Genomic DNA, 21,976 nt, shown 5'->3' with positions numbered 1-21,976 from the left:
ACTCATCAGTTCATGTCATGTCGGCTCCAGAGGCACTTCCACAAGAACATAAGAGAGGATGAGAAAGGCTACTTAACGTGGGACTTTTGGACGCCCTCTAGTGGTGACAAGATGTATGTGCTGACAAAGGCGTAAAAAAAAAAGAAGAGGCTGGAATAGTTTCATAGTGATGTTTGTTTTGTGAGAGTCATGTGCCTTCAAACAGCAAAACTCCCAGCACGGCTAAATGGGATGAAGCGCTAGGATGATTTAAAGCCGATAATGACCACATGGGTTATAAATAAAAGGCGTGGCGGTAGGTTAGTCACGTGACACGTCAGAGAAGTGTGGCCCGTGTATGTACACAACAAGAATAAAAAGTGATTCACCATTACAAGTGCTCAGGTTTATCACCATTGTTTGTTTTTTAAAGCTACATTTATCCTTTTTTTTTTTTTTTTTTTTAATAAAAAAGATGCTTGATTAGCATGCTTTTGGGAAATGAAGTGTCGGGGAGGGAGGCAATAAGTTATTTAACAACTAGCCTTTTAATGCATCCTAGTTTTATTTTCTGTACACTTTGCACAGTACAGAGGTGCGACCTTCTATCCCCACCACACACACACACACACACACACTCGCGCACACACACAAACAAGAGAATTGGGGTCGGCCACCACGGGGGGGGCTAGTCTAGCAGGGAGGGCTCAGCAGGGCGGATAATGGTGGGCCGGTGAGAGGGAGCCCCAGGGGGTCTTCGGCTGCAGTGTGGAGAGAAGACGGGAGACATGAGCCTCACTAAAGTGACAGAGACCAAACCAACCCGACAGAGAGAAGACAAAGTGGGGGAAGGGGGTCCGGCAACACAACACGACGACGGCGTCATACCTGGGAACTCCGGGTGGGATGCGGGCCGGCCGGGAGGGGATGAGCGGGGGCGCGCTGAAGGGGTCCTGGAAGTTGTTGAAGGCACTGGCGGGCGGCCCCGGTCGAGACGGGATTGGAGGGGCGCCGAAAGCGGGAGACGGGTTGAGCGGCGGGGTGCCGAAGGCCGGAGATGGGTTCATGGGGGGTCCGGGCGTCGAGCCCCGGACTGCGGGCGGGCGGCTGGGGGCGGCGGCTGCGGCGGGGGGCGGCCTGCGCTGGGGGTTCGGGCTGTGAGAAAGGCAGAAATAATTACCGTATTTCCTTGAATTGCCGCCGGGAATATAGTATTCGCCTGCCTAGAATTACAGCCGGGTCAAACTCATTTCGCTAAATAATTAGCACGTCACGAGTGACACTTCCCTTGTCATCATTTTCAAAATGGAGGAAGCTGATTTCAGTCATTTGAAATCGCATAAAAGGGAAGAAAAATATCAATATTGTGTTAATATATAGCGGTAATTGCAATTGTTATGTTAGTTTGTAGTGGTGGAGAGCTGACTTTTTGTTGTTGGAGTCGCGTCTTTCGAAGCACTTTATTTTGAAAAACCGGTATGCCTCGTTTCACCGCCGGGTCAAACTCGTCACGTCACGAGTGACACTTCACCTTTCGAGTAGGGATGTCCGATAATGGCTTTTTGCCGATATTGTCCAACTCTTTAATTACCGATACCGATATCAACCGATACCGACATCAACCGATATATGCAGTCGTGGAATTAACACATTATTATGCCTAATTTGGACAACCAGGTATGGTGAAGATAAGGTACTTTTTAAAAAAAATGAATCAAATAAAATAAGATCAATAAATTAAAAACATTTTCTTGAATAAAAAAAGAAAGTACAACAATATAAAAACAGTTACATAGAAACTAGTAATTAATGAAAATTTGTAAAATTAACTGTAAAATTTGTAAAATTAAGAAAACTTTGATGTTTTTATATGGCTACTACTAGGGATGTCCGATAATGGCTTTTTGCCGATATCCGATATTCCGATATTGTCCAACTCTTTAATTACCGATACCGATATCAACCGATATATGCAGTCGTGGAATTAACACATTATTATGCCTAATTTGGACAACCAGGTGAACCAGGTGAAGATAAGGTACTTTTTTTTAAAAATTAGTAAAATAAGATAAATAAATTAAAAACATTTTCTTAAATAAAAAACAAAGTACAACAATATAAAAACAGTTACATAGAAACTAGTAATTAATGAAAATTTGTAAAATTAACTGTTAAAGGTTAGTACTATTAGTGGAGCAGCAGCACGCACAATCATGTGTGCTTACGGACTGTATCCCTTGCAGACTGTATTGATATATATTGATATATAATGTAGGAAGCAGAATATTAATAACAGAAAGAAACAACCCTTTTGTGTGAATTAATGGGCGGAGGGAGGTTTTTTGGCTTGGTGCACTAATTGTAAGTGTATCTTGTGTTTTTTATGTGGATTTAATAAAAAAAACAAAAAAAAACAAAACAAAACAAAAAAAACCCGATACTGATAATAAAAAAACCGATACCGATAATTTCCGATATTACATTTTAACGCATTTACAGACATCTCTAGTTATAACCATATCAATAGACTACCATATAGTATAGAAATAATGTTAAAAAAATATTGATATTCAGTTTATTAAATCAAAACATTTAGAAATGTAACTAAAATTATTGGTAAATAAAAACATGGAACATTTTGAAAACAAAAACAATAAGTGGAGGAACTCTTTTTTAATTAATCTGGTCAAATCATCATTAATAATAATTTTTTTAAAAACACTATTGTTTATGTAGAGGGGGAAAACCGGTTTAACCTGGATCATATCCAAATTCAAACCCTTGCAGCCCTCTAAATTTAACAAAGAAAGTAGTAACTATTGTAAGAAAAAGCATATTTCCACTTTACCTGGCATCTTGGATCCAGGTGTTATTTACAGGCGGGGGGACAGGGGTGGCGATGGTGGTGGTGCTGATGTCACCGATGATGTGCAGCGCCTCCTTGAGGGCGTGGTACATGCGCAACATTTCGTCCCTGCGCTGGGCCTGGTCGGCCGATTCCTCCATGAGGCTGTTCTGGTCCCCAGAGGAGTAGAGGTAGGCCAGGAGCTCCGAATGGATGAAGTCCTTTGCCTGGTGGACGTCCATAAATACTCTAATAACTCATATTCACTCATCTTCCTGGTGCGTGACAGGACGGAAGACTCACGTTGTTGATCATCAGGTGCATGATGGTCTTGGGCACCAGGTCTCTGATGGATTTGTTGATGATGCCGATGTATGAATCCACCAGGTTGCGGATGGTTTCCACTTGACGCTCCAGCTGAGGGTCCATAGAGAAGGTGTCCGCCGGCGCGGCCTCTTCGTTCTCCACCTGCAGGAGCCACAAAACCCGTGCCGACTGAAAACACACCCATCACTTTGGAGTGACGAGGAATTGTTGAAAACATCGATACGAGTACAATTGTCTGAGATGATATGATATGAATGGGCTGGTGTTGGAAGTTTTGGAATCGGTTGAAGAACGTTGACGTTGTAAGTTTAAAGGCCTACTGAAATGACATTTTGTTATTTAAACGGGGATAGCAGATCCATTCTATGTGTCATACTTGATCATTTTGCGATATTGCCATATTTTTGCTGAAAGGATTTAGTAGAGAACATAGACGATAAAGTTCGCAGCTTTTGGTCGCTGATAAAAAAAAAGCCTTGCCTGTACCGGAAGTAGCGTGACATCACAGGTTGGAGGGCTACTCACATTTCCCTATTGTTTACAATGCAGCGAGAGAGATTCGGACCGAGAAAGCGACATTACCCCATTAATTTGAGCAAGGATGAAAGATTTATGGATGAGGAACGTAAGAGTGAAGGACTAGAATGCAGTGCAGGACGTATCTTTTTTTCGCTCTGACCTTAACTTAGGTACAAGGGTTCATTGGATTCCACACTCTCTCCTTTTTCTATTGTGGATCGCGGATTTGTATTTTAAACCACCTGGGATACTATATCCTCTTGAAAATGAGAGTCAAAAACGCGAAATGGACATTCACAGTGATTTTTATCTCCACGACAATACATCGGCGAAGCTCTTTAGCTACAGAGCTAACGTGATAGCATCGGGCTCAAATGCAGATAGAAACAAAGTAAATAAACCCCTGACTGGAAGGATAGACAGAAGATCAACAATACTATTAAACCATGGACATATAAATACACGGTTAATGCGAAGATTAAAAATGCTGTTGCTAACGACGCCATTGAAGCTAACTTAGCAACGGGACCTCACAGAGCTATGTTAAAAACATTAGCGCTCCACCTTCGCCAGCCAGCCCTCATCTGCTCATCAACACCCGTGCTCACCTACGTTCCAGGGATCGACGGAAGGACGAAGGACTTCACCCGATCATCCGTGCGGTCGGCGGCTAGCGCGTCTGCTATCCAAGTCAAAGTCCTCCTGGTTGTGTTGCTGCAGCCAACCGCTAATACACCGATCCCACTTACAGCTTTCTTCTTTGCAGTCTCCATTGTTCATTAAACAAATTGCAAAAGATTCACCAACACAGATGTCCAGAATACTGTGGAATTTTTAGATGAAAACAGAGATTTTTTGTATTGTATTCAATGGTGTACTGATACTTCCGTTTAACTATTGACGTCACTCGCATACATCATCATACATAGACGTTTTTCAACCGGAAGTTTTGCGGGAAATTTAAAATGTCACTTTATAAGTTAACCCGGCCGTATTGGCATGTGTTGCAATGTTAAGATTTCATCATTGATATATAAACTATCAGACTGCGTGGTCGCTAGTAGTGGCTTTCAGTAGGCCTTTAAATTGAGAATGAGTATTTCGGAATTCCTGAAATTTCGGGAAAGGGGAATTTGTAGGAAAAAAAATTAGAGCATTTTTTTGTTCCAGCTAAGAAAATAGTTTTGAAGGTGGACCACTCAAAAACGGTTGAAATATGTAGATTGTAAAAACGTTGCAGCAAGAGGTAAAAATGGGGCTTTGGAAAACTGGGAATTGTTTGGCCTCATGCATTTTCAATGGGCAAAATTGTATAAAAATGGAGTAAAAAAGCAAGTTTATTGTTGTGATTGTAGTGATGTACAAGTATCTAACCTGGTCCTTCTCCGGGTAAACTCCGGCCCGGAGGAATGACGCCTTCCAGCTGTCCACATCATCTTGAGAGTCGCACGCCAGCTCTATCTGCCGTAGATCCTTGTACACGTTCCTGCACACGTACATAAACACACAACATTGTACACGTTCCTGCACACGTACATAAACACACAACATTGTACACGTTCCTGCACACGTACATAAACACACAACATTGTACACGTTCCTGCACACGTTCATAAACACGCAACATTGTACACGTTCCTGCACACGTACATAACACACAACATTGTACACGTTCCTGCACACGTACATAAATACACAACATTGTACACGTTCCTGCGCACGTACATAAACACACAACATTGTACACGTTCCTGCACACGTACATAAACACACAACATTGTACACGTTCCTGCGCACGTACATAAACACACAACATTGTACACGTTCCTGCGCACGTACATAAACACACGACATTGTACACGTTCCTGCATACGTACATAAACACACAACATTGTACACGTTCCTGCGCACGTACATTAACACACAACATTGTACACGTTCCTGCACACGTACATAAACACACAACATTGTACACGTTCCTGCACACGTACATAAACACACAACATTGTACACGTTCCTGCACACGTACATAAACAGAACATTGTACACGTTCCTGCACATGTACATAAACACACAACATTGTACACGTTCCTGCACACGTACATAAACACACAACATTGTACACGTTCCTGCATACGTACATAAACACACAACATTGTACACGTTCCTGCACACGTACATACACACACCACATTGTACACGTTCCTGCACACGTATATAAACACACAACATTGTACACCTTCCTGCACACGTACATAAACACACAACATTGTACACGTTCCTGCACACGTACATAAACACACGACATTGAACACGTTCCTGCACACGTACATAAACACACGACATTGTACACGTTCCTGCACACGTACATAAACACACAGCATTGTACACGTTCCTGCATTCGTACATAAACACACGACATTGAACACGTTCCTGCACACGTACATAAACACACGACATTGAACACGTTCCTGCACACGTACATAAACACACGACATTGTACACGTTCCTGCACACGTACATAAACACACGACATTGTACACGTTCCTGCACACGTACATAAACAGAACATTGTACACGTTCCTGCACACGTACATAAACACACAGCATTGTACACGTTCCTGCACACGTACATAAACACACAACATTGTACACGTTCCTGCACACGTACATAAACACACAACATTGTACACGTTCCTGCACACGTACATAAACACACGACATTGTACACGTTCCTGCACACGTACATAAACACACAACATTGTACACGTTCCTGCACATGTACATAAACACACGACATTGAACACGTTCCTGCACACGTACATAAACACACGACATTGTACACGTTCCTGCACACGTACATAAACACATGACATTGAACACGTTCCTGCACACGTACATAAACACACGACATTGTACACGTTCCTACACACGTACATAAACACACGACATTGTACACGTTCCTGCACACGTACATAAACAGAACATTGTACACGTTCCTGCACACGTACATAAACACACAGCATTGTACACGTTCCTGCACACGTACATAAACACACAACATTGTACACGTTCCTGCACACGTACATAAACACACAGCATTGTACACGTTCCTGCACACGTACATAAACACACAACATTGTACACGTTCCTGCACAAGTACATAAACACACAGCATTGTACACGTTCCTGCACACGTACATAAACACACAACATTGTACACGTTCCCGCACACGTACATAAACACACAACATTGTACACGTTCCTGCACACGTACATAAACACACAACATTGTACACGTTCCTGCACACGTACATAAACACACAACATTGTACACGTTCCTGCACACGTACATAAACACACAACATTGTACACGTTCCTGCACACGTACATAAACACACAACATTGTACACTTCTAGATAAGACCAAGAGTCAGCAGACAAGTGACCTCTGCTCGGTGTTGAAGATTGCAAAGATGTGCTTTGTGGACATGAAACCTTTCTCCACATCTCTGATCTTCAGGTTGTCCAGAGGCAGCATGTACTTCTTTTCTTTTTCCTGACAGGAAAAAAGTGTTTTTTAAATTTGACACAAAGTATACAAAGTCAAATAATGGTCACTGCTCGAAAAGGACTTTAACAAATTGGATTCAGCAAGTATTTTGTAATCATATACTATTAAACACCATTACTACTTTTTACATTTACAGTGGAACCTCAATTTACCAATCAATCAATCAAAGTTTACTTATATAGTCCTAAACCACCAGTGTCTCAAAGTCCAGTCCATAGTGGATCTAACATAATAGTGTGAGAGTCCAGTCCATTGTGGATCGAACATAATAGTGAGAGTCCAGTCCATAGTGGATCTAACATAATAGTGTGAGAGTCCAGTCCATAGTGGATCTAACATAATAGTGAGAGTCCAGTCCATAGTGGATCTAACATAATAGTGAGAGTCCAGTCCATAGTGGATCTAACATAATAGTGTGAGAGTCCAGTCCATAGTGGATCTAACATAATAGTGTGAGAGTCCAGTCCATAGTGGATCTAACATAATAGTGAGAATCCAGTCCATAGTGGATCTAACATAATAGTGTGAGAGTCCAGTCCATAGTGGATCTAACATAATAGTGTGAGAGTCTAGTCCATAGTGGATCTAACATAATAGTGAGAGTCCAGTCCATAGTGGATCTAACATAATAGTGAGAGTCCAGTCCATAGTGGATCTAACATAATAGTGAGAATCCAGTTCATAGTGGATCTAACATAATAGTGTGAGAGTCCAGTCCATAGTGGATCTAACATAATAGTGTGAGAGTCCAGTCCATAGTGGATTTAACATAATAGTGTGAGAGTCCAGTCCATAGTGGATCTAACATAATAGTGTGAGAGTCCAGTCCATAGTGGATTTAACATAATAGTGTGAGAGTCCAGTCCATAGTGGATCTAACATAATAGTGAGAGTCCAGTCCATAGTGGATCTAACATAATAGTGTGAGAGTCCAGTCCATAGTGGATCTAACATAATAGTGTGAGAGTCCAGTCCATAGTGGATCTAACATAATAGTGTGAGAGTCCAGTCCATAGTGGATTTAACATAATAGTGTGAGAGTCCAGTCCATAGTGGATCTAACATAATAGTGAGAGTCCAGTCCATAGTGGATCTAACATAATAGTGTGAGAGTCCAGTCCATAGTGGATTTAACATAATAGTGTGAGAGTCCAGTCCATAGTCGATCTAACATAATAGTGAGAATCCAGTTCATAGTGGATCTAACATAATAGTGTGAGAGTCCAGTCCATAGTGGATCTAACATAATAGTGTGAGAGTCCAGTCCATAGTGGATCTAACATAATAGTGTGAGAGTCCCGTCCATAGTGGATCTAACATAATAGTGAGAATCCAGTCCATAGTGGATCTAACATAATAGTGTGAGAGTCCCGTCCATAGTGGATCTAGCATAATAGTGAGAATCCAGTTCATAGTGGATCTAACATAATAGTGTGAGAGTCCAGTCCATAGTGGATCTAACATAATAGTGTGAGAGTCCAGTCCATTGTGGATCGAACATAATAGTGAGAGTCCAGTCCATAGTGGATCTAACATAATAGTGTGAGAGTCCAGTCCATAGTGGATCTAACATAATAGTGAGAGTCCAGTCCATAGTGGACCTAACATAATAGTGAGAGTCCAGTCCATAGTGGATCTAACATAATAGTGTGAGAGTCCAGTCCATAGTGGATCTAACATAAGAGTGTGAGAGTCCAGTCCATAGTGGATCTAACATAAGAGTGAGAGATGTTTTGATTTACAAACCACAGACTGAATACAAATATGCTTTGGTGTACGAACCTTGTGTTAATGTACCAGTACACACGTTTCATCCACCTATTGTGTCCCATTTTCTGGGGAAATGTATTTCATAAAAGCCAACACCAAGAATAGACATTTGAAAGGCAATTTAAAATAAATAAAGAATAGTGAACAACAGGCTGAATAAGTGTACGTTATATGAGGCATAAATAACCAACTGGTATGTTAACGTAACATATTATGGTAAGAGTCATTCAAATAACTATAACATATAGAACATGCTATACGTTTACCAAACAATCTGTCACTCCTCATCGCTAAATCCCATGAAATCTTATACGTCTAGTCTCTTACGTGAATGATATTATTTGATATTTTACGCTAATGTGTTAATCATGTCACACATAAGTCGCTCCTGAGTATAAGTCGCACCCCCAAACTATGAAAAAAACTGCGACTTATAGTCCGAAAAATACGGTACACGCAAAATCCTCCTTTAAATGAGGCGGTCTGCACCACTTCACGCTTCCACACGCAGTGTTGGTAAACCGCAAGTAACACACCCACTAATTGTACACGCTATTTCATAGATTGCACGTGCTGTTTAACGTCTGGTATCTCAGTAAATCAGTCTGTAAATCGATGTTCTACTGTATTACTGTTTATCTGCTGGGATTATGTTAGAAAACATAATATTTATACAGGTAAATCCTTGACGGTCCCCGGGTGACTATATGGGGAAAAAGCAGTCTGGGATATGATGCAGTATTTCTTCTTTGACCGTGAGATTGATGCAAAAAAACCAGGCATGACCCGCGAGGGTTGGGGGCGGGGAAGAAAGAGAAAAGCATGAAGGAGTTGGGGGTTGATGGGGGTGCCAGCTTTCACTGGTGAGAAGGGACATCTGGAAGCATTTAAGTCTGCAGAGCTCCGCCGTTACGTCGCTCAACTACGCACGCATCAACACTTAAGCAACATGCATGAGTCTACACCTTAACATGACCATGTTGCGGGATGTCGGGAGTGCAAGCAAACATTTTGGTCCAACAGTCCAAACATAAAAAAGTGGCAAGCGCATACACACACACACACACACACACACACACACACACACACACACACACACACACACACACACACACACACACACACACACACACACACACACACACACACACACACACACACACACACACACACACACACACACACACACACACACACACACACACACACACACACACACACACACACACACACACACCCAAATACAAACTATCCCCTCCCCATCGGCCCCCCTAACCCAGTACGATTTCCTGCAAATTCCAAAGTCGGATTCGGGCTGGAACACTTCAGCCCGCCTGCCACGTCAGTCTGCCTTCCACCGTCCTCCCGCTCACGTCGGCGCTGTCCCGCCTCTTTTTTTTTTTTTTAACTTTTTGGGCCGAACGTGGCCATCGAGAAAGTGCAACGTGTTCAGTTAGCGTTTGGGACGAACGGACCACGGCTGCAGCTTGAAGGCATCGTTTCACTTCATTGAAGACTTGATGGGAGCGAGGCCTCAGGAGGACAACCGAGTGGTGTGTAGCACGTTTACCATCTTACTTTTATGTGTCAACTAATTAGCACTTTGCAAAAGTTTTAACTCTTATTGCATTTCTTCAGCTTCTCAAATATCTTTGTGTGAAATAGTGCATGTACGGTGAGTTCTGTATGTGCCTTGTTTGGCCCCAAGTGTCGTCCTAAAGGTAATGTTTAATCCCTGTGTACTCTGTTCCAAGTAACGAAGGCGGCTACAGTGACCTCAGGGTCCTTCCTCCCGTCGAAGGCCTCGTCACCCCCCCGCCTGCCCAGTGTTCAGACTACCTGTTCATCCGGCTAAAGCTGAACAGTAGTCTGCACATTGGTTAGGCTGGGCTGGGACACACACACGTCTTACCTCCTCGTCTTTGTACCAGGACAAGGCCTCTGCTGTGAGGATGAACCAGTACTCCTTGGAGCCCCCCTTCATGATGCTGATGTTGATTGTTAGCCAGCCTTTCCTGATCACCTGATCAGGGGAATAGGTAAAAAAAAGAGGATTGTCAGGATGGAGGAAAACCCAATTGTAACGTGAGGAGCCCGACTGCATGATTGGTTCTCAAGATGTGAATGACACGAATAAAAGCTTACCGACTTACCTGCGCGCTCCCGTCTGTTTTATACCCTACATCAAACACCTCATCTTTACATTTTGTGTTATGACAAGGAGGCGGAGAACGGAGTGGCCAAAAGACACATGTGCATGCATGATGACAGTAATGGACAGAATGTGTGTACACAGATTAGTCTTCTTTCATTCCTCATGTGATCAAAAACTAGCAGTAGCAATTTTAGTACGTATGCTGAGCTCGTGGGTTTAATATCTAATACAAATCAGCAATATGAAATAGTTCATTTTGTTCACTAAACGGATAAAGAGGGAGATAAGATCAGACTTATTTAAACAAATAATCTTCCCTTGCTTCCTCCCTCTTCATCCGGCAGCACACCTTATGAGAAAAAAAAAAAAGCTCCTATAGTTCGGAGGCACCAACATAAACATGGAATGGAAAAGCGGGGAACATTAAAAGCTCAGCCTTGGCGGCCAAATAACTTTTTTTTTTTCAGAAATGTTTCTCTGCGGGAGCCCAGGAAAAAGATGCCGTGACACGGATGAGAAGTGTGTGTGCCATTAGTTTGCACTCGGCTGACATTGAGGGATTGCAAGAAAAAACCCTCTTTTATAAATATCCCGCAAAATTGCAGCATCAGAGCCGTAACAGAAGTTCATCTACTTGCCTGTGCTTTTTACACAGGACCTAACAAACACAATGTGTGCTTTCTACTGGGTGCGACCTACTCAGTGGCCTAGTGGTTAGAGCAGGGGTCACCAACGCGGTGCCCGCGGGCACCAGGTAGCCCGTAAGGACCAGATGAGTCGCCCGCTGGCCTGTTCTAAAAATAGCTCAAATAGCAGCACTTACCAGTGAGCTGCCTCTATTTTTTAAATTGTATTTATTTACCAGCAAGCTGGTCTCGCTTTGCTCGATATTTTTAATTCTAAGAGAGACAAAACTCAAATAGAATTTGAAAATCCAAGAAAATATTTTAAAGACTTGGTCTTCACTTAAAAAATACAACCTTAAAAATGATTTTAGGATTTTTAAACACATATACCTTTTTACCTTTTAAATTCCTTCCTCTTCTTTCCTGACCATTTAAATCAATGTTCAAGTAAATTTATTTTTTTTATTGTAAAGAATAATAAATACATTTTAATTTGATTCTTCATTTTAGCTTCTGTTTTTTCGACGAAGAATATTTGTGAAATATTTCTTCAAACTTATGATTAAAATTCAAAAAAAATATTCTGGCAAATCTACAAAATCTGTACAATCAAATTTAAATCTTATTTCAAAGTCTTTTGAATTTCTTTTTAAATTTTTGTTCTGGAAAATCTAAATATAGCTTCTTCCAATTTGTTATATATTCTAACAAAGTGCAGATTGGATTTTAACCTATTTAAAACATGTCATCAAAATTCTAAAATTAATCTTAATCAGGAAAAATTACTAATGATGTTCCATAAATTATTTTTTTTATTTTTTCAAAAAGATTCGAATTAGCTAGTTTTTCTCTTCTTTTTTTCGGTTGAATTTTGAATTTTAAAGAGTCGAAATTGAAGATAAACTATGTTTCAAAATTTAATTGTCATTTTTTGTGTTTTCTCCTCTTTTAAACCGTTCAATTAAGTGTAAATATCATTAATTATTAATAATAACATAGAGTTAAAGGTAAATTGAGCAAATTGGCTATTTCTGGCAATTTATTGAAGTGTGTATCAAACTGGTAGCCCTTCGCATTAATCACTACCCAAGAAGTAGCTCTTGGTCTCAAAAAGGTTGGTGACCCCTGGGTTAGAGTGTCCGCCCTGAGATGGTTAGGTCGTGAGTTCAAACCCCGGCCGAGTCATACCAAAGACTATAAAAATGAGAGCCATTACTTCCCTGCTTGGCACTCCGCATCAAGGGTTGGAATTGGGGGTTAAATCACCTAAATTTATTCCCGGGTGTGGCCACCGCTGCTGCTCACTGCTCCCCTCACCTCCCATGGGGCGAACAAAGGGATGGGTCAAATGCAGAGGACACATTTCACCACACCTAGTGTGTGTGTGACAATCATTGGTACGTTAACTTGACTTTTCTCACAGCAGCATGAAAAGATGTGATTGTTGGACACCTATCAGCACGGTCACACCTCTGTTACAGCTCTGACACCACCCCCAAAAGGTGGAAAATTGTTCTCCCATTCCATGTCGTGCTGATTGCACAGAACAGCGACGCAGGGGGAAAGATAGAACGTAATTGCATAACGAGGAGCCCGCCAGGTTAATCAGTCAGCTTTGTGTTATATGGTTAAAAGTCAAAGAAATGTTTTGAGTTAACTGCAAAGTGAACTTGAAGGTGGTTAATTGACTGTTTCAGTCATACTTGCCAACCTTGAGACCTCCGAATTCAGGAGATTGGGGGGGGTGGGGGGTGGGAGGGGTCGGAGCCGGGGGCGGGGTTAAGGGGGAGGAGTATATTTATAGCTAGAATTCACTGAAATTAAAGTATTTCTTATATTTCTTATATATATATATATATATATATATTAGGGATGTCCGATAATGGCTTTTTGCCGATATCCGATATTCCGATATTGTCCAACTCTTTAATTACAGATACCGATATCAACCGATACCGATATCAACCGATATATGCAGTCTTGGAATTAACACATTATTATGCCTAATTTGGACAACCAGGTATGGTGAAGATAAGGTACTTTTTAAAAAAATAAAAATAAAATAAGATAACTAAATTAAAAACATTTTCTTGAATAAAAAAGAAAGTAAAACAATATAAAAACAGTTACATACAAACTAGTAATTAATGAAAATGAGTAAAATTAACTGTTAAAGGTTAGTACTATTAGTGGACCAGCAGCACGCACAATCATGTGTGCTTACGGACTGTATCCCTTGCAGACTGTATTGATATATATTGATATATAATGTAGGAAGCAGAATATTAATAACAGAAAGAAATGGGGGGAGGGAGGTTTTTTGGGTTGGTGCACTAATTCTAAGTGTATCTTGTGTTTTTTATGTTGATTTAATAAAAATAAAAAAAATAAAAAAATAAAAACGATACAGATAATAAAAAAAACGATACCGATAATTTCCGATATTACATTTCAACGCATTTATCGGCCGATAATATCGGACATCCCTAATATATATATATATATATATATATATATATATATACACACACTACCGTTCAAAAGTTTGGGGTCACCCAAACAATTTTGCGGAATAGCCTTCATTTCTAAGAACAAGAATAGACTGTCGAGTTTCAGATGAAAGTTCTCTTTTTCTGGCCATTTTGAGCGTTTAATTGACCCCACAAATGTGACGCTCCAGAAACTCAATCTGCTCCAAGGAAGGTCAGTTTTGTAGCTTCTGTAACGAGCTAAAGTGTTTTCAGATGTGTGAACATGATTGCACAAGGGTTTTCTAATCATCAATTAGCCTTCTGAGCCAATGAGCAAACACATTGTACCATTAGAACACTGGAGTGATAGTTGCTGGAAATGGACCTATGTAGATATTGCACCAAAAACCAGACATTTGCAGCTAGAATAGTCATTTACCACATTAGCAATGTATAGAGTGTATTTCTTTCAAGTTAAGACTAGTTTAAAGTTATCTTCATTGAAAAGTACAGTGCTTTTCCTTCAAAAATAAGGACATTTACATGTGACCCCAAACTTTTGAACGGTAGTGTATATACATATACATTACAGTAAACAGTAATGAAAACACAGTTGTTCGACTAACTGTACTGTACTTACTGCTTACTTAAAAAAAAAAAAAAAACACTTACCTTTCACTATTTGAGTAGCTTTAGTTCTGCCATTTGAGTACTGGCGAGCGATCTCTGAATCCTTCACGGATTTGTTGAAAACATCCGCAAATGAGAATGGGATGTTGCTTGCAAGGTGGCCCATAATACTGCGTTGCCGCCGCCTTGTGCTTCTCTGACCGTTCATGAGCAGTGTTGGGACTAACGCGTTACTAAGTAACGCGTTACTGTAACGCCGTTAGTTTCGGCGGTAACTAGTAATCTAACGCGTTATTTTTTTATATACAGTAACTCAGTTAGCGTTACGGCATGATGCGTTACTGCGTTATTTTACGTTATTTGTATGTAGTATCGGCTAGAAACTGAAGATCTGAGTGTGTTTTATTGGAGCGCTCCGGTGGAAAAGAAGAGGTGTGCTTTCCCCCACCCACAGAAAGCACGCCTCCAGAGCCGTACTTCGGATCTAACAACCTTCACTTTACCCGGAAGAGGGTCTTTACAGCTGAGGGTGAATGACGAGGCCGGCGGTTTGTTGCAACTTTGTGACTTTATTGCACGCAGCCATCCACCAAGCTAGAGCACCTACACGCACTCACTGTCGCCGCTCCCTCACCTCTCTCGCCCACTCACTCACTGACGTCACTCACCTCTCATGCTGTCATATCTTAAAGGGCCACACACACACATACGCTACTCTCATAACAACTAACAAGACATCATGGTGAAGCCAGAAGTCGAGTTTTTTAACATGGAGACATTCTCAATACTTTTCTTTTGTCGAGCACAAAGAAAATAACATTTTAGTTAAATGTAAGTTGTGTCTTGGATCAAAGATCCTATCTACTTAGAGTTGAAGTTAAAGTGCCATTATGTTGCAGCTATTTCAAATAGTTTTGTCAATTGTTTCTGGCCTGAAATAAATTGGCCCTTTGAAACATATCTTTGTCTTTGTGTGTTGTATGTAGACCACATTGTTTGTGTGTTGTATGTAGACCACATTGTTTGTGTGTTGTATGTAGACCACATTGTTTGTGTGTTGTATGTAGACCACATTGTTTGTGTGTTGTATGTAGACCACATTGTTTGTGTGTTGTATGTAGAGCACATTGCTTTCTGAGTTCAGTGATGCAAATGCATGTCAAGTTGATCAACAGATTGTATTATTCTCCAGTGCAATAACAGTACTGAAATGAAGGCTAAAAGGGCATTAATGGGAGCCTTAAAAAAGGGGGGGAAAAAGAAGTACCATAATTTCCGGACTATAAGCCGCACCTGACTATAAGCCGCACCAGCTAAATTTAGGGGAAAATACAGATTGCTCCATATATAAGCCGCACCCGACTATAAGCCGCAACAGCTAAATTTAGGGGAAAATACAGATTGCTCCATATATAAGCCGCACCTGACTATAAGCCGCACCAGCTAAATTTAGGGGAAAATACAGATTGCTCCCTATATAAGCCGCACCTGACTATAAGCCGCAGGGTTTTGATGTGTAATTAGCGTAGTATATAGGGGTTCCTGCTACCACGGAGGGGATTGTCGGGACAGAGATGACTGTTTGGGAACGCAAAGCGTCCCATTTATTAACTATAAATCTTTCAATCATTCAATCAAACTTTCACATCTTTGACATGGCGAACAGCATTTGTGCAGAGTACAAATAATACAACGGTGCAAAGTAATACAAAGTGCTCGCCTGTACGTTATCAAAATAACCAGCCTACCGGTATATGAAAAGTCAGTCTTTAATCATTGTGTCATCGTCTTCCTCCTGCGTACTAAAACCACCGAAATCCTCTTCGTCGGTGTCAGAGAAGAACAGGCCGTATATAAGCCGCACCCTTGTATAAGCCGCGGGGACCAGAACGAGGGGAAAAAGTAGCGGCTTATAGTCCGGAAATTACGGTAACTAAATAGTTACTTTTCACAGTAACGCATTGCTTTTTGGTGTAAGTAACTGAGTTACTTTTGAAATAAAGTAACTAGTAATTGTAACTAGTTACTGGTTTTCAGTAACTAACCCAACACTGTTCATGAGTGACTATATCCATTGGGCCACCGTGTTATGGGTTATAGATAAAACCTATGGAAAACGGAGACATATATAATAGTCTCCTTTTCAGGTGAGAGACGACGCTTAAGGCAGTGCCTTTGAGGCACGCCCCCAATATAGTTTTCCGGCCGGAAATCGGGAGATTTTCGGGTAGAATGGTTGTTCCGGGAGAGGCACTGAAATTCGGGAGTCTCCCGTAAAATTCGGGAGGGTTGGCAAGTATGGTTTCGGTTAGGTTGGCATGCACGGTTGATGACAGGATGAATCTTTATTGTTGATTGAATCACCACTGACTCCCACAATAGGGTCTGGGATGACTTGTCATGAGGCTTTGAGTTACGACGGTGCACCAGGCAGCAGCAGAGGCGAGAGCCTAAGGAACAATGACAACTGATGCCGTCTACGGGGAACAACAATACAATTGGTGTGTCTTAATTATAGACAATTAATGTCCTGTTAGAAAAATTAAAAAGCGAGTGCACAGGCAGTTCCAAATTAGTGGTAACTGCATGGCATTGTGTTCAACCCCGAGACTCTACCTGCTCCTCGTGGACCTCTCCAAGCACACCCAGCTGCAGAGGGGTACAACTGAGTATGGTGTCTCATCACATGGTAGTTTGTCTCCCACGCTAACTGCTTCAGCACCGCTGCTTAGCCTTACCTCTGCTGCCTTGCCCTGGTAAGGTGTGTCTTATAACAGTAGGTACTTACCAGAATCTCACCCTGCAGTAATAAGGGAAGGGGCGGGGAAGGGGTTAAAGCAAAAAGGGGGAGGAGGCAGTATAAACACAGCCAGAAGAAATGAGGAAGCAGCCAGATGTGGAGAAGGAGGAGTGCAGAGGAAGTGGGGAAAGGGTGGAAGGATAGGAGTGGGAAAGACGGGGAGAGACAGAGCAAGAGAGTTACATGCAATTAGAATGACTTCATGTATACCACAATTTGGTTAGGTCATACTCTTTGGCGCAGGTTCATGCACGCTCTCAATTTCAACACAGCAAATGCCGGCTGGTTATGGTGAGTAGGGATGATGCTCGAAACCGGTTTTCCCGGTTGTTCGATAAGAAAAGAACAGAGTCCTCGGACTCGAATCCCTTTTTGAGAACCGGTACCCGTTATCGAGACCACTATAGTAAAGAAAAAGAGTTGGTTGTTTATTCGAATCCCTGGGAACGAATCCCAAATGGGCAATATTATGCCCATTTGATTGTAGACTTTTACTGACACCTTGTGGCGATATGAAAATACTACGCGTTATTAGTCTGGCCACTTCCGGGTTAACGATGTCAGTTCAGTTCATGAGACAATTGAGAAGTAGACAAGTTGTGTTAGCTCTTACAAGCCTGGGAAAAGATAAGTTGTGTAAGTAAACTGTTTAACTTGTTTATGTAACTCAATATTAAGGTGGAAAGTGGTTCAATTTGATACTAAGATGTTTATTGAAAAACCTTTTTTGTGCACTGTTTCAATGGATGATTTGAGGACTTAAAATGGCTGCCAGTCGTGTATTTCCACCATCGAAATAGTTTCAACACTCAGAAGTATTTGTTTGATGATAGTACTGTATATTTGTGTGAAGCTAATATTTACATATTGTGTATTAAATTTGAGTACGTTAATTAAATCACATACATTTGTCATTGTGTGTATTTCAGTTTAAAAAAAAAAAAAACAGTCCAGTGCAAGACAAAAGTAAAGATAGGAAAAGACAAAGCAAGATCAACAACAATAAAGAGCCTAAATGGATTAATCTGCTTTGGAACTTTATTAGACGTCTTGGATTGTGTGTGTGTGTAGTTAGTACGTTCCAATAGCAGCAGAAGTGCACTTTTTGGAGAGCTGTATTATTTTCAGTTTTGTGCCCAAGGGACTGATTTTATTTAACAATATATTATTATTTATACACCTATAGTGATCACAGAGACAGGTTGTTTTTGTGTTACTGTATATATTTGTTTTTCTGAAAAATCCCACTTAATATACTTTGGGTAACAGTCAATATTTATTTATTTTATTTTATTTTTTTCTTATAAAATAAAAGTGAGCTTTTGTTAAACCAAATATTGTGTTTTTTTTCCATATACAACAACCTATCTGGATTCGATAAGAGAATCGATAAGGAATCGGTTCGATAAGAGGATTCGATAATAGGCTCGAACTCGATCATTTCTTATCAAACATCATCCCTAATGGTGAGTTCAAGTAACGGGAGCAAATAAGAATAAAAAAAAAGATTTTGCTGTAGAAGAACATGCCTGAGTCACATGCAAACGTAGTTGCAAGTTGAAAAAGGGTGAGGGCTGCAGCCAAGCAGGGAGGAAGGGCTCTCTAAGTTGACTAAAACAGCAGCTCTTCCCTTTACTGGCGTAGCTTTAGCACACACAATGTCTACACAAACATATTGTTGTACAAGATGGATCTTATTAGCAGTCACAAAGGTCTAGGCTAAAATTTCCACTAGTAGGGGGCAAATGATTTGAATTGGTAATGGGAGGCGTCCGTCAAGGGAGATGACATGTGACATTAGTGACAAAGCTGGTAATAAATCATACCTGGTTGGGCATGGCCCGCTTCTTGTTGGCCACTGTGCTCCTCTGCTGCGCACTGCCGTCACACAAAGATGGAGAGAGAAGACAATAAGTAGTGACAGGAAAACAAAGATGTCAAATGTACACTTCACTTTGAAAAGTCATCAAACTGTCTCAGTCTCACACACACCTACACACACCCCTATGTTGGTTGGTCAGCCCACCTGTTGTTGCCGTACCCTGCGGGGCTACCGTCATCCAGCCTTCTGTGGTCAAGACTGAAAGTGACGTCATAAGAACCGTTAAAGTGCCCTGGGGGACCTCCAACGTGTTATACGGGAATCAACTCGCCATGCAGATGCGAGGCATCAATTGCCAACACTGACTGGCTTTGTTTAGAAGTTAAAAGCCACGGCACACACACACACACACACACACACACACACACACACACACACACACACACACACACACACACACACACACACACACACACACACACACACACACACACACACACACACACACACACACACACACACACACACACACACACACACACACACACACACACACACACACACACACACACACACACACACACACAGGGAGCAGGCAAGATCCACTATCTGCTACCATTGCATCCAAAAATGTGAAGGCAACCGAGAGACTCCAACACTGCAAAAAGTCAATGTTCAAAAACAAGACAAATAAAAATAAATATTTGGAATATTTTATTTGAACTAAGCAAAATTATCTGCCAATAGAACAAGAAAATCCAGCTAGTCAAGACTTTCCAAAACAAGTAAAATTAGCTAACTTCAATGAACCCAAATATACCTTAAAATAAGTACATTCTCACTAATAACAAGTGCACTTTTATTGGTGGAAAAAAAAAAAAAGGGAAACCTTTTCGCTCAATATGTTGAAAAATATTCTTAAATGAAGTAAATGCTAGTGCCATTATCTTGACATAATGATATGCGCTCGGCATTACATTTCTTGAAACCAGCAAACTTATACTAAAAACTAGTTTATTGTTCTTAATGGAAAGGCAACAAGGCAAGCGCTTGTTACTCTCGGGGTCTCCTAGCCGCTCAGGCAAATCATATTGTCTAAAAATGCATTTTTCCATGGATAACATGACATCATCGCGTCAAGTGCGTGCTCTTTCAGTCAATTAGTGCGCATATATACAGCCCGGCCCCCGGCCAAAACATTTTTTATTGTAATTTTGAAGAATTCATCTGAATGTGCATGAACTATTTCTGTTCAAAATTGTTAGAAATGTTAAATGTTTAAATATTAACTGTCAGTTTACTGTACTGTGCCAACTGTACTACTATATGAGTACGTGTTTTCTATTGTTTCATTGGAAATAAAACAGCAAAGTCCATTTGGCTGTCATCTGTTTTAATTATGAGACACAATTGTGTCAAAGTCATGATTTTTTTTTCATGCATAAATAACAAATTATTACTTTTAAAAAAGTAGTTTTCTACTTGTGAGTGTTGATGACACAACAGTTGATATTCTAGTTTCAAGCATGTTTTACTCAATATAGCTCATCAAATCTCAGCAACAAGCTGTAATATCTTACTGAGATCATTTAGGACCAAAACCCTTAAAACAAGTAAAACACTCTAACATAAAATCTGCTTAGTGAGAAGAATGATCTTATCAGACAGAAAATAAGCAAATATCACCCTTATTTGACATATTTCATCTTACTTAGATTTCACTTTTTGCAGTGAAGTCAGTCATTTCCACAACAGCGGCTAAACTGCAAAAAGTGAAATCTAAGTAAGATGAAATATGTCAAAAAAGGGTGATATTTGCTTATTTTCTGTCTGATAAGATCATTCTTCTCACTAAGCAGATTTTATGTTAGAGTGTTTTACTTGTTTTAAGTGTTTTGGTCCTAAATGATGTCAGTAACATATTACAGCTTGTTGCTGAGATTTGATGAGCTATATTGAGTAAAACATGCTTGAAACTAGAATATCAAGTGTTGCAAAGCTGTGTCATCAACACTCACAAGTAGAAAACTACTTTTTTAAAGTCATCATTTCTTATTTCAAGCATGAAAAAAAAAATCATGACATTGACACAATTGTGTCTCATAATTAAAACAGATGACAGCCAAATGGACTTTGCTGTTTTATTTCCAATGAAACAATAGAAAACACGTACTCATATAGTAGTGCAGTTGGCACAGTACAGTAAACTGACAGTTAATATTAGGGATGTCCGATAATGGCTTTTTGCCGATATCCGATATTCCGATATTGTCCAACTCTTTAATTACCGATACCGATATCAACCGGTACCGATATCAACCGATATATACAGTCGTGGAATTAACACATTATTATGCCTAATTTGGACAACCAGGTATGGTACTTTTTTAAAAAATTAGTAAAATAAGATAAATAAACTAAAAACATTTTCTTGAATAAAAAAGAAAGTACAACAATAA

General features: G+C 40.4%; 1 protein-coding gene across 4 annotated transcripts in view; it reads right to left on the bottom strand.

Annotated features, from left to right (window-relative positions):
• dnm2a (dynamin 2a) overlaps window positions 1-21,976 on the bottom strand; it is an 88,176-nt gene that overhangs the window by 287 nt on the left and 65,913 nt on the right. For 2 of the 4 annotated variants that reach the window (XM_062049867.1, XM_062049866.1), the window contains exons 13-21: window positions 19,522-19,573; window positions 17,684-17,695; window positions 10,926-11,036; window positions 7,119-7,228; window positions 5,045-5,156; window positions 3,128-3,292; window positions 2,828-3,051; window positions 868-1,134; window positions 1-740 (exon numbers count right to left, since the gene is read on the bottom strand). The exon at window positions 1-740 is cut by the window's left edge. In XM_062049867.1, coding sequence (XP_061905851.1) covers window positions 668-740; window positions 868-1,134; window positions 2,828-3,051; window positions 3,128-3,292; window positions 5,045-5,156; window positions 7,119-7,228; window positions 10,926-11,036; window positions 17,684-17,695; window positions 19,522-19,573 — 1,126 coding nt within the window. In that variant the 3' untranslated portion in view covers window positions 1-667. The remainder of the gene's footprint in view (window positions 741-867; window positions 1,135-2,827; window positions 3,052-3,127; window positions 3,293-5,044; window positions 5,157-7,118; window positions 7,229-10,925; window positions 11,037-17,683; window positions 17,696-19,521; window positions 19,574-21,976) is intronic. The other 2 variants (XM_062049870.1, XM_062049869.1) reach the window with 1 other exon arrangement.

Source organism: Entelurus aequoreus, linkage group LG06, assembly GCF_033978785.1.
Source record: "Entelurus aequoreus isolate RoL-2023_Sb linkage group LG06, RoL_Eaeq_v1.1, whole genome shotgun sequence".
Taxonomy (NCBI): domain Eukaryota; kingdom Metazoa; phylum Chordata; class Actinopteri; order Syngnathiformes; family Syngnathidae; genus Entelurus; species Entelurus aequoreus.
Note: the sequence above shows the minus strand (reverse complement) of the source record. Positions and strands in the feature narration are given on the sequence as shown.